The 14570-nt window shown below is 31.1% G+C and overlaps 1 protein-coding gene across 1 annotated transcript in view; it reads left to right on the top strand.

Moving 5' to 3' along the window:
* Positions 1-1389: 1389 nt before the first annotated feature.
* The window catches only part of LOC130451477 (pituitary homeobox homolog Ptx1), a 71111-nt gene continuing 57930 nt past the window's right edge, over positions 1390-14570 (top strand). The window contains exons 1-2 of the mRNA XM_056790509.1: positions 1390-1728; positions 10249-10593. Of these exons, the coding sequence (XP_056646487.1) occupies positions 10323-10593 (271 nt within the window). The 5' untranslated portion in view covers positions 1390-1728; positions 10249-10322. The remainder of the gene's footprint in view (positions 1729-10248; positions 10594-14570) is intronic.

Raw genomic sequence — 14570 nt, forward strand, 5'->3', positions numbered from 1 at the left:
CTAACAATGTAAAATATAAAGAGAAAGCAAGAAGAAATAAAGAATGATAAAGTGTTCTGGTGTGCGATTTCGACAAGAGGGATACGCAGACATTATGTGGGTCGAGTAAAGCGGAAAACTGTAGATTCTGAAAGGTGTATTAACAACTGCATTACTAAACTGAATGATTTTATAATTCACAATCACGTTAGAAACTATATAATGCTTTGGCTGGACTTACCATCCTATCATTATGTAAGGACAACTAAAACTTGGCTACATCCAAATAACAAACTTTTTGTACCACAACAAGATAGCCTTCATTAATTACCTCAGGCCTGTCAGCAAGCTTAAAATGAGGAACAATTAGATACGGCGTAGAATTTTTAGAAAAATACTCGCAATATATGTTCAAGTCTTCCAAGACCTAATAAGAGATATTTGCAGAAAATTAAACTTAGTTCATTAAAGATACTTACAAAAATGTATAGTTAAATATTTTGTGCCAAAACTATTGGGACATACATTACCAAATACGAACCACCCTCTATAAAGTAATAATTCAACAAAAAATATTTTTGGGCGATAAAAATTAATTGAGAAAACCAACAACTCAAGTAATCCAAGTTCGTCTTCTTAAACCCGGAGAATCCAACATTCCTAAATTAAGAATCATGGTATTACTATAAATAACCATAATCCTGTATCAATATACAAGAGATGAACTATCCTGTATCGTGATTCTCTTGACTTAGCGCCTTACAGTATCCGCCCCCCATCAATAAAAGCTCTAGCGATGCAAAATAACCTGTCAAATAGGAAAGAAGGAGATGGGACGATAGAAAACATGACATACTCACGCATGCTCCTCAATTTACTAGTAGGGGCGTGTCTACGATACATGAGAGACCGAATATGTAGCAAGGTTGCCGCGTTAGTTTTGTATTATGCATGTGGACTTAGCTCATATAGATTAATATCAAAGTTGATATAGATGATTATATACTTAAAATCGAATTATTTTTTTATTACAAGGTTTTAATTTAATATCAGGATGTTTATTTCTATTGAATGCTCCTCAGTGAGGTTTTGATGTGATTATCAATAAGGAAAATAGGGGAAAAATAAAAGAAATAAAAAATATAGAAGAATAACCAACTGAATCGTTTTATTCTAGAGGAAGTGACTTTGAGAAACATGGAGGGTGGTTTATAAGTAAAAAACAGTTCTGGAGTGAATATCATAGGAGAGCAAGGAAGTAGATAATTTCAAAAATCGAGCACACTACCGATTTTTTTGATGTGGCAACAGCGCGTTCTAGTATTAGAGGAAGATAGATAGAATCGAATGAAGCCGATCGCGCGCCACTCTCGGTTCTGCCTCTTAGGCTCCTACGATGATATATAGAGTAGACGACTTAGAATTAAACCGCGCTGGGAAGTGGCCCAGATTACTGAGACTTTACAGAATCAACTCCTAAACCGATATCCTGTACGGACGCTAAGCGCTTAAGACTTTTTAATACTTCCTAGGGATTTTCTTGAAAACCGCCGAGTTTTGCGATTGACGCTGATTTGTAAGATCATAAGTACCCTTCAGACGACGATCGTTTTTTTCTAAACGAATAAAAAGATAATTTCGCAGTTTACTTTATTCAAGTGTGGTGTAGTGTATATTCAGACTGTGATAGACTTGTGTGATTTTTTTCGTGCTCATCAAATTCCTGTACACGACTACGAAATATTTAAGGTTAGTTATAGATATATGGATAAATTTTAGATTAAGTTATTTTTAATTTCATTCTATTTTTTACCTAAAGTTTATGAAAATTTCATATATTTTCCAAGTATTTTCATTAGAAAAATGTACATTTTGTATATCTAAGTATTTGTGGATGCTCACAAATTTTTTATTATTTAATTATGGACATTATCAAAGTTTTCAACCACATTGAAACCAAAAATTGAATTCAAAAAAGCACATAATTTGCATAGCTACTTATCGTCACTAGCATGTTTCCATTTGTATAATGAAATTTTCACGATTTCTAAATTTACAAAAAAGATCAAAAATCAGAATATTGACAGCGTTGTGAAATATGAAAGAAATAAAGGAAAAATATTTTAGTATAATATTATGATTTAAGTAGTACAATTTCATGTTTTACGTCTCATTTTCAATTACTTAAGTGAAATTTCACCATCTTGTTCAACTTAACATATCTGTTTATTATCGTTTATTATTTCTGTAATAATATAAATGCTATAAAATTATTTTATCAGACGATATTTCCCCGTCGGGAAATATCGGATACATCAACTGTAGAGATAAAAAACATTCAAGTTTTCGAACAGGATTTTTATTTCAAAATGTGATTGTTCTTACTCAACTTTTCATGGAAATAACTTTTTTTCGAAAATGCCAAATATTTGGAGACCGTTCTTTATTGGTTACAATACACTCCGAGATTTAATTTTTAATAATATGTAGATATCCTAACAGAAAACTCATAATAAAATCTAATTTTAATAAATTAGTAAAGAAATTGTAGCAGTTGAATAGTTTTTCAAATCATGCCGCAGAAAACATGCAACAAAATTTTTTAGTTCTTTATGTCATGTTCAGAGAAGGTTCACATACGAATAATAAGCAAATGAGAAAACAGAAGGTAATGGAAATAATGGCTTATATTCAAAATGTCGCCTCATGCAATTTTCAAAACTTTATAAAGTATTTTGTAACATTCCTGTCTGATTATTTATTCTTATCTTTGTAGTAATCCTTCTCCTTTCAATTTTTGAATATTGGTAGGTTTTGTTTCAAGTTACCACACATGAAATAGTCGAAAATATTCATATCGGGTCATTGGAGGCACTATTCGATGAAATAACGCCTTCAAATCTACGTCGAATTATTTAGATTCTGCTTCATAGTGATTTTTTTACTTTATTGGATTAGCTTACTATCCACATCTATAAAAATCATCATCTGATGAAGTTTATTATCATCAAATTATGATTACGGATATTAGAGAAATATCAAGTATGAATCGTCTTATCAATACGTGATGCAGTTTTTCTGTGTTCTTTTTATTTACGCCATCAATTTGGTTAACATTTTTTTATGAAATAACTCCAGTAGATCGTGTCATTTGATTTGGTTAGGATATAGATTATTAAATATCTTTTTTTGTTGTCTGCTACGCACCATATTAAAATCTCGATAAAGTTATTTTTTGTAATCGAAGTTAACTTATTGTGATACATGATAAATATCAAGCATTTCTCAAATTTTAATATATCAACGTTCATTATATTCCTACAACAAAGATAGATATGATAACAATATTAATACCATTATAATATATGGCTTAACACCTTAAGTGACCCCATCATCGGCTCAGCATTGTATCTACGTATTTGCTATTTTTTGTTAATGTTTTCCGAACTCTTTTCTTCATCATCCATCCAGCGTATTTGCGCTTCTTCGTCTACTAACCATTTAGATTTGGATCTTCTTCCCAGTTGGTATTGTAGAATAGCCTTTTTCTCTACACTTCCAGTTGTCTCTTCATTAAATGTCTCAGTCACTCTAATCTGTTTAGTATGTCTTCTCCACGTATTTCTTCAAATATTTCTTGATACTTTCTACTGTTGGATCTTCACTAGACCAAGAATATTATTTTTTCTATTGCCCCTCAAATTATGTTTATTTTCGATTTAGTGACTACTTCGTATATTGTATAAATTATATTAAAATGATTACTGGAACGTTTTTTAGATGTAGAATTGAAATTGAAACAAATTATCTGAAATTCTGATAGAAACAGTATTTATCCTTGACCACCTGCTTCAAAATAAACTAAGGTAGTTTGAGCATATAATAAACAAATATTTTAATGAAATGGCTATAGGTTAGTTGTCGAGATTTCATTATTTCAAAAGTGTGTTATAACGGTGGATTAAAAATCACGATTTTTCTGCCAAAGAACAGAATTCTCTTGTTTCTTTTTTGACAATATGAAATAGATTTAGAGGAAGAGAGCGACCACCAAAATCGATACACCAAGGAAGGCGAAGCCACCAGAATGTTCAGACACTCAACTATCATAAATTAATATGCACGTTATTTACATAAATTATCACCTGACAGTGTACCACCTCTCCTATCAGAACCGTCATTACGGACACACTCTAATCGTTTTCCGTGATATTAACGTATAAACGGTTAACTCGGTAACATAATAATATACAGCGCTAATGGATATAAATTACGTTAGTCAACTATAAATCATTCCTTATCTAGGAGCCACATGTGCTGTAAAATTTGGTCTACAAATTTTTTTTATAATGCTTATTGACAACTTATCTCTCTGATAATATTTGTTGAACCATATTCCTCATGTATATGATACTTTTAAGCGTACCTCAGTTTTAATATTGAAAATGACAATTTGTAGCAAGAAACAAAGAAACAACTAACGAGATGTACTACAAAAATGATCAAATTCAGAGGAAAGTGTAAAGAATTCTTGTGAGAACACTCTTAGATATAGGAGGGGATCTCTCTTAGACAGGGTAGTTTTAAGACGAGAATTTATAATCGATAATTAGAACTATACTTCCAATAAAAAAATATATACTAAACACAGTGGTTATTATTTCAACAAATCGCGCTTTCGAATATAAGCAATAAAACATATAAACATAGATTAAAAGGAAACATGAACTTTCAATCTATTTTCTAAATATTGAGATGTCTCTCCTACATACTGTATGGAAAATTGTTTATGTTGTGATATTTAGTTCTTATTTTGTTTCTAAGTTAGCTATAAAACTGAATTAAAAAAGTGATAATAATCCGCAAAAAACATAAACAGATACTATAATCAATTGAGAAACCAAACAGAAACATTAAAACATAAAACAAGAACTTCCCAACACCTATCGAATTATTACAATGAATATGATATTAGTATAAGTGTTACAGGACATAATACATCATCAAAATATTTCACTAAACTAAAGACAACCAAAAAGAGAAGAGGTGATATTATATATGAAATACGTTATAATGATTGTAAGGTTTATCTAGGACAGACATCTCAGTAGTTAGAAAATAGATTGGAAGGTCATCAACACCAAAAAAATAATAAAACTGCATTATAGTTACTATTTTAAAAATTTTAATGCAAATAATTGTAAGTTTATTAATATTTGTTACATATTTGTGAAAATTAATAACTTGGGAAAAATTATTTCGAAATACATATTGTACATCATATTGTACATCCGTACCTTAATGTTCATATTGGAGAATGGATAGACAGACGAGGATTCGTTGAGTGGCAGCACGGTCATGTTACTTGACACCCTGTAATTTCTTCTTATGGAGGCTTCTCAAGGACCGCGTTGCAAGAGGACCACGCACCCTTCCCGATTTCAAAAATGGTATTGAAGAAGAATTTGAAACTCTTCGCGGACAGCTGATATGCTTCGCCGGATCCGCCTCCCCATTGATCATCAAACGCATTGATCAAGATGAACATTAATTTGAATTTACAGTAATCCTTTTTGAATCCCTTTTTTCTCTTAATGCAAATTTCTTGCCTGCATAATACCGACCTCTGTATCATTGTAAATTTCTATATTCTATATCTTCTGCCGCCAATAACTGCGAAAATAAAAAAGTAGTTACAAATGAATAATACTGAATGAAATAATCAAGCATTTAGTTTAAAGAAATATGGACTAATACGAGGACGTCATCACAAAAGAATGATTATTGTGGGTCAAGAAGAGAAATTATTAGAAAAGAAAAAGGTCAATTTCATCGAAAATAATTGCATAGACAGATGCTAGAATTGAGGAATAGTGGAGAAAAAAAACACACTACATACCAGATTCCCCACGAGTTTATTATTATATATATAAAACTTTTGATATATTCGATAAAGAACGAAATAGGTCAATATTTTGACCTGTTTATTAATTAATTTTTAATGAGAAGAAACCTAAAACCTAAAAGACAATTTAATAAAAATTATTATTATTAAAAAATTTAATAAAAAAACTATGGATTTATTTCACCAAGATTTGCTAAAACCACAAATCCATAGAGCTATAATTTGTTTTATCTTCAATACTTTTTGTCTAGATAAGCTTACCGCTATTAAATAGATAGTTTTTAGGAGTCTTCTTTTTTATTTCTCAAATTCGTGTGCTCAAGCGGATTTTGTAACTAGTTGAAAGATATCATTGAAACTAATCCAAGATAATAACCTCTGCGTTCATTATTTTCTTATAATAAACCGTCAAAATCCTGAATTAAGTCCTGGGAATGCTGGGTCTAAGTCTGTAGATTTGTGTCTAGTCCGACACGTCGACCTGGAATTTGGTGAAACTTTTCTACATATACCCGCAGATTTTCAGATTCAACTCTGATTAGGAACGGACTTAAAGAGGGATTATAAGACTCTGTTAAACATTTTAGTTGATAATTGACACAAAATGTGTTTATTTTTAAACGCAAGAGAAGTTTCAAAGCATATGGTCAAGTATTGAAATCGAAAATTTATAAATAATAATGTCATTGCGTGTTTGCTTCTGAATTATATCTGTTGGTAAATAAATTATAAAACTATTATTTATATGGTTTTAGAACCATATATGTCTCAATACGTTGATACTGTTGTTTCGAAATTCCAAAAATAACTTTGAAATATTTTAATTTCATAATAATTCAGTTAAAAATTAATGTCTGGGTAGAGATACTGTGTATAATGCAATTGCTTTCAAACATTTGAACTCATTAGGGGTTTGTTTGGAATTAGCTTGTTCTTGGACCAAACTTATCTCCTGTGTTGTTTTTGTGAATCCTGAATGTATAGTCTAGTTTTCTGTACGAGAGAGTAATAAAACCTACTTACTAATTTAAAACGATGATTTAAATATTATTGCAGAATAATCTTTCGTAAACTTTTCATGAATGTACCGGAGCTAAAACAAATTTTCATGTTGTTAATGGTCTGTACAAAATGGTAGAAAGCCCTGTATATTAAAAATTGCATAGCCGTATTATTCAAGATATGAGTACCTATTTGCCAATAAAATAAATTTTGTTTCATTTTAATTTCAAGAATCTCTTCACGACAAATTTCACCAAAAATACTATTTTAGGTTTTTCCATATAGTAAGGAATTCTTAAAAGTTGCAGCTTGTAAGGTGCAGTGTGCAATCCATTGCAAAGTCTAGTGTAATTGTGGAAACTTTGAAACCGCGTGAACGGTCCTTTAATTGTTTTAAATAATTTACAGACACTGTGGAATTAGTAATTGATACGTTTGGTATTGGGACATCTAAGATTTACACAGTTATTACACAAACGAAATGTGGCAAGCTCAAAGCAGCACGTAAAGTCCAGGAGAACTAAAATTTCAGATAAAAAATTTGAATGAAAAGCTTTGAAAGAAAGTTCAAGAGTTATTTTTTAGAAAACAATTTCCGACAGTAGACAAAGTTCTTGTTACGGTTCGAAATGAGCCGAAACACATTATGGAAACTTTTACAAGGAATAGGTTTTCGCTGGAAACATATTTGCAGAAAGTCTATTTTATTGGAAGGAAAGCTAAATTCAAAGACTATTATATTTCCATCATAGGTCTGTGAGAAAAAACTGCATTCTTTGGGTTCCTTTCATAAAGCGAAATTTGAAAAATATGAAGTTGATGAAACTACAGGAAATCGTGGAAAAACGGTGGTTAGATCTCAACCATATTTCGAACTAAACCCGATTGAACTCGAATTTTATTGCGAAAGCTTCATCATTTTATTACTCACTCATACATAAATTGACTATAACTAATTTTTATATCTATATAATATGAATTATATAGATATTAATTTTTTTTGTCGAAAATTGTGTTTCAAACTACTTCTTGTACGGACCTGTACATACGCTTTAGCCTATTATCGTTGAATTTGAGCGAACGACCACCATTCGCGTGCACCATTGTTTTAAATGTGATCATTTTTATTGTTAGTATCAGTCTAATTGCTTCAGCAATTCAACCGGATCACCTTTATTTCACATAATCGATTACCTAATTTCATTATTTTCAAAACCGCCTCTGGTACGCTGTAAAAATTTGAAATTATTAAAATTTACCAACAACTGAATCACTTTAAGAACTTTATCTAACAAGGGATTGAAACTTTTCTTAAGAAGTTTATCTACCAACGAATAGAAATTGCTTTTTTTCTTGCTCCGAATCACGCGGAATGTGCTGATTAAAGATTAAAATGATCGTTTTCACTAATAATAATAAGTGATTTCAAGGTTTGAACCTGTCAATAACACAATTTAATCTGTGGAACAATGAATATTGTTGCAAGAATTTAATTCTGTATATTTTATGATCTATTACGTTTTCGTCATATTAAATTTTCCGTTAAAAAAGTTTGGGTAAATTATTTTTCACATTTCTAGAAAAATATGATATAATTCATACTCTATTTTAATAATCAATTCCAGCAGAAAAAAACTACAAGTAGATTGAAAACAATCTGATAATGAGTGAATGTATTGGTAGTGGAAAATTAGACAAAACGAGGCGCATTGGAGGGCGGACCGACTTTGTAGCAGGGAAAACGCGTCGAGCTTAGTATCTGCAAAGCTCTCAGACCGACGCCGACGTCGTCTCCTTTCACCGCGCTGCCGCGACGCTTCATGATCCGATCTAAACCTGGCCAAAGCTGTTTTTAAGCTCCGCAGCTTTTTTCGTGGACTTAAGCGACTTTTGGTCTTTGTTTCACGTCGCACCTGGATTTACTTACCGTCTTTTTAAGCGATCTCCAGATTTTAACACTAAGTGATTTTAGTTGGGTGATTTGTGACAATTGGAAGAAATATTATAGGTAGACCAGATTTTGTGTACAAACTATTTCATATTTGTAGATTATTTACAGGTAACTAATCTATTATTTACACATTCATAGAATATAAACATATTTGTTTTAAATTAATAGATAATAACCATAATTATGCATTACGCATTGGCAGTAAGAGCATAATAATGGAAGGAAAGAAGAATTCTTGAAAGATGAAAGATGAATTTGACTGTATTTATTTATACATATTTATTAATGAAAAAAAAAATTGGATAACAGTAATAGTAAACTAGATGTAAGAAAAAGAAAACACGTGTTTTCATAGCAAATTAACAACCCAAGAAACGTGAAGTCTATTCTACATGTCAACTTCTCTCTTATTTGATAGGAATAACTATCAACGTATGTTTTAAAATCTTTATTTATATATTTAATAATTATTTTTTCATAAATAAGTGTAAAAAATATAATTGGGATTATTAGAAATATCTATATTTCGGTTTTCTAAGTGACAAGAAATCAATAGAAAGTCAATGAGGCTGCATTTCCACTATGATGTTTGAAACATTCTTCTTATTACTATTACTCTCTCCAACGCAACCAGTCGCTAGAACTGCTGAATTCCATCCTACTTTTCATTTGATTTGATCGATTGTCACGCCACAATCTGTGTTTCTCCAATTTAAGATGCAATTTGCAAAGTTTAAGATCCAAATGTATTAACACTCCTTGATTAGTCCCTCTGTATCATACCTTAAAAAAATGCGGTTTGTACTTACATCTTTGAGACTCCTCACAACCCTTAAAGGTCTTGGAAGGTAGGTTAATAAATGATAAGCAATAAGTTTCTTCTTTTATAATCATATAACCCTTAATCTCGCAGTTCGCATCTACAGTATACCGTAAATGGCTACCAGCTTGAAAAATAAATATGTCCGGTGCATCAAGGAAGAGCTTCCGTCTTTAATAAATACAAATGCCTCTGTGGTACCTGAATCTTGGCAATTAACTTCAGAAACTCATGCAATTTTGAATGTATCGTTCCCACAGTCGACTCTTTTTACTGCTGCTGAAGACCTTAGTTATTATTTATATTTTAGTATATTGATAAAATGAACTACCTTATAAAACATGAAAAAAATAACAGTATTATGTAACAATTAGTTTAGAATTTTAAGTAAGTTAAGGTTAGCTTAGATATGATGTGGATACAGATAAATTATAGATTATCGTGAAAAACTCAGATGTCTATTTTTAAACCAAAAGCACTAGACAAGGAGCTTTAAACAAATAATTGAAAATGAAATTCACAATAATAACTTTTTGATAAGAACGTTCAAAAGCTAACATTTCTTAACGTATATTTCTTTTTCATTTTCAGCCAAAGAATTATGAAATTACAATCAACAAACTGAATACAGTCAATAAAATCTCTATAACTTAATCAACCATACAATGGAACGTTTAGAATCCTTACAAGACCCGTCGTTGTGTCTTCAAGACCTCGTGACTGGTGTAACTACGTCTTCAGCCAATTCAGACATACACGGTCATCATCCTTTACACGACACCACCGTTTCCGTGAGCTCGGCTATTTCCGGAATAATGAGCTGTACATCATCGTCAGTTCTCGGTCATCACGTGACCTCTCATGAATCGCCGCATCATCCCGGAGTGGTACCTCATACGCCATCACTGCATCACGAACCTCTGGAGAAGTTGAAACGTGGTGAGTTCGTTCCTAGTTGGATAGTAAATTCATTCTTTTGATAGTAAATAATTGATTAGTTCGTTATCAAATTTATATAGACTCGAGGCCATTTTCTTTTAATTTCATAAAATCTATAAAGCAAATAACTTAATTGCGATTATTTTTTGCTTATATCGAGTTTTCCTTGAATTTTTTCATCGATGAAAGTCTATAGATTGAGTATCGTTCTCTATATCTCAAATGCTTCAATATTTTGAAGATTTTGGTTATTCTTTCGCTTCACAGTAGATAGTAGAGAAATCTATCACAAGTTCTGGAATAATGAAACTAGCAATTCAACTTTCTTTATCTTCTTTTTACCTGTATTCCATTTATATATGTATCCCCCTCACCAATTTGTAGTTTTTTTGTTACTCTTCTAAGCTTAGTTTTCAGCATTCATTTTCTTTTTTCTTCCAGTTCCAGTCTCCTAGATTCAGGTATCTATCTATCATCGCGGGTTCAATGTATGTTTCCTCTTTTCTCTGAAGGCTTCAGTATTCGTTTTGAGCACATGTGTTCTGGCATTATTTGGAGGTGATCATATCATTGCAGTGCTCAGTTTTCTAGTTTACTAGTTTCTTGTTATTGACACTCCAATGTTGCCATATTTCTTATTTTATCGGCTCTTGTGATATGTAGGCACCTCCTCTTATAATTCGTTCTTATTATGTTTCTTATTGTTATTGCCATTGGCCAAACATTTGCCTAATATGAAGGGATATTCTGTATTATGTTTTTAAACAGACACTTTTTTCGTTTTCTTCAGATACCTTTCCCAAATAGTGAATATATTTACGGTGAAATTTTTCAATACTATTTCTTGACACTTTAGTTAAAAATAAACAAAATTGAAGATAAGGCCAATCAATATGGAGATAAAATACTTAGTTATCTGTCTCAGTTTTTTTATAGTAGATACGTAACACTGATACATAGATACAAGGTAGTCTATTATATACGACAGATTAAAATAAACATACATACAAAACAACAGTATCATAGCTTACGACTTCAATCCACTACAATTTATCTACCACAAAATTTTTAATGGTAAATTTGATTTTATTTTTCTCTCCAAATGACGTCGGTATTACTAATATAAAAAAAATTCACTATTAAATAATTATTCGATAAAGACAGTGTTCAATATCCATTAAGCAATTATCTATCTATCGGTATTAATTTTTGTAACAGTCGTTTCTCTTTATAATGGTGTCTTAAAGCACCCCATAAATATAAAAATCTATGTCGTTACTGATCAAGCCATAAATTTTATCATCTGATAAAATATAATCCTATAATTGATAACTTTTATCGACAATTAAAATCTATAAAACCGCATGCCTTGAACGATTAATAGTGTTATTTCCAGTAGGAGAATCTTCTCTAATTAAATGTGGAAATTTTATATATGATCGTCTCCGCCTCCATCGTTACCTAGTTTTTCTTCTTTTTCTTTCCATTTATTTATCTAATCTTAAACCAGATCACTTTTAGGTGTATGGATGTTTAATTGGGGGATACGACATATACTTTTTCTCCATACCTTTCTTTTTTGTTTGATCTTTTATTATCTTTGCCACCTCTGCTTTTTTTTCTTGTTCTTTCTGTTATGCTACTCCAACTATTTAATCTATAATTTTTTTTTATTTTCTATTTTCCCCAGAATTCCATTTTCATACGGACTGTTTGATTTTGATTCAAAGTCAATGTCCCACAGCTGTACAGTATAGTAGGCCTCTCTACTTTTTTCACCATTCCCATTTTTATGTTTTCTTGGCTTTCTCTGCTTCAAATAGTTCAAGTTCAAATCAACTTTTCTCGGTTCTTCTTTGATTTTCTGCTCAAGTCTTTTGACTTGCTTTTCTTTATTTTAATACTATATGTTCTCTTGTTATTATCACGCTTTTAGTTTTATTTCTATTCAGTTTCATCTTAATCATTTCCGTACTTAATATTTCATGGTTATGTTGTAGATCTTCTTCCGATTTGGTGAATAATACCAAATAATCTACGAAGATCAAATCCGTTATATATTTCTTAGTAAATATCCTTATTTAACACCTATATTTGTCGTAAATTCCCTCAATTCTTCGTTTTTTGCTCTTATTATTATTGTTTGTACTTTAAATATTTTGTCAAAGGCATTCTTAAAATGTATAAAACATAAATTAATTTCGTTACCTTTATCTATTACTTTGTCATCTGATTGTCTAATTGTAAATATTGAATCGTTAGAGCTTCTTCCACTCCCAAAGCCACATTATGAGTACATTATTTTTGCTAGTATGCTTACTGTTATACCACGGAATAGATTTAACTAATGTTTTGTTTCCACTTTTTTATATATGTAGTATAATTCCTAGGTTCTATCCTTCTTCCTGATGCATTACATTTACATTTGAATGAATTCATTTTTTTAAATGTTCATTTACAAAAATATTATCTAGAAGTTAACAACTTCATTAAAATTTTTGGTTGAGTTTGTCAATTTACTTTATATGTGATTTACCTGCAGAAATTCGTATCCTCCACTTTCCAAACATTTATAGATGGTTTTAATAAACGGTGGATATATCTGTAAGAAAAATCTCATTTAAACGCATTACGAATGACTCGAAAACCCTCTATTTGTATTGAAAGTCATTAATTTTGCTTTATGTATAGTATAGTATAATGGTGTGGTCAACCCCATCTCCGAAAAATAGTCACATCTGCCGTTACAATTTGGATTAATCTCACTTTGGAATTGGTCTCAAGTAAAATACCATTTAGCAGTGACATTTCGTTTATAGAAAAATTTCGGGGTTAATCCCGTAAATACGAAATTAGTTTGTGGAATTTTAGGAGGGTAAACAATTTATACATTTTTCAAGAACATGTCAATACATTATTTATATAACATATATCCACCTCTGGCCTTATATTCTTAGTGTTACACTGATTTAGAAGAAACAATTTTTCTGTAATTTATGTTTTCATAACATCGTGACCATATTTAGAGCAGGCTATAAGAAAAATATCAAAGTTTTATCTTTGACTACGTAGATAAAAACATTATTTTCCTTTAACTTTTTTTTGAAGAAAACCGAATGGTACAGATATTCGTTATGGCGCGTTACATACTTAAACAAAATGCAAAGTCAAAATTATCATGAGGTTACCGTAGTAGAATTGTGACCTATCGAAATTTTGGTTCATCCTATGGCAAATTTACTTTAGGTTTACTGTACTGCATGCTTGTGAGAGAACATAAAGAAGATCAACTGATCGTACCACAAACAGACAATATAGGCGCTACAGGCACCAAACTTAGCGAGACCAATCTGATATTACACGTCAAACTGTTAACCAATGGTCTTAAGAGAAAGATAGACTTATTACTGTGCGTAGATTGTATACCCCATTCGAGCATTTTCATATATTTCATCATTAGTACATCCTTCTATTTCAAAAAAGTTTCATCAACATTTGGGTAAACGACAGGATTGGGAGACAGAATAGCAAGACATGATATTGAGTGTGTTATTGAAGGTATTTATTCAGAACTGTTGGAGTAATGGCTTGGAGGTTATTTCCTATGATATTTAGCAGGGCATTATGTCGATGATGTCCTATCAACCATATTATGGCAATATCTAATTGGCGTCGACAAATCCTTTTTCAGTAAGACAACTACATCCATATTTTGGACATAGAACTAAGAAGTTCCTGCAAACAGGTAGGGTTAATGTTTTGCCGTGGCCGTCCTGTGACTAGATTTAAATCCCATGTAGGGGGCTGTCCAATTTGTATCACCTTCCATACATTTTTGTGCAGTTACTTGGAAAGATGTAGAGAAGTGTATCCAGCTACAGGATCACCAAATGCATTAATTCATTTTTTACTTCATGTTATAAAACTATCACATTACCATAAAATATAGGTCAATAAATTCCTTCTGTGTGTAA

This window comes from Diorhabda sublineata, chromosome X (genome assembly GCF_026230105.1).
Source record: "Diorhabda sublineata isolate icDioSubl1.1 chromosome X, icDioSubl1.1, whole genome shotgun sequence".
NCBI lineage: Eukaryota > Metazoa > Arthropoda > Insecta > Coleoptera > Chrysomelidae > Diorhabda > Diorhabda sublineata.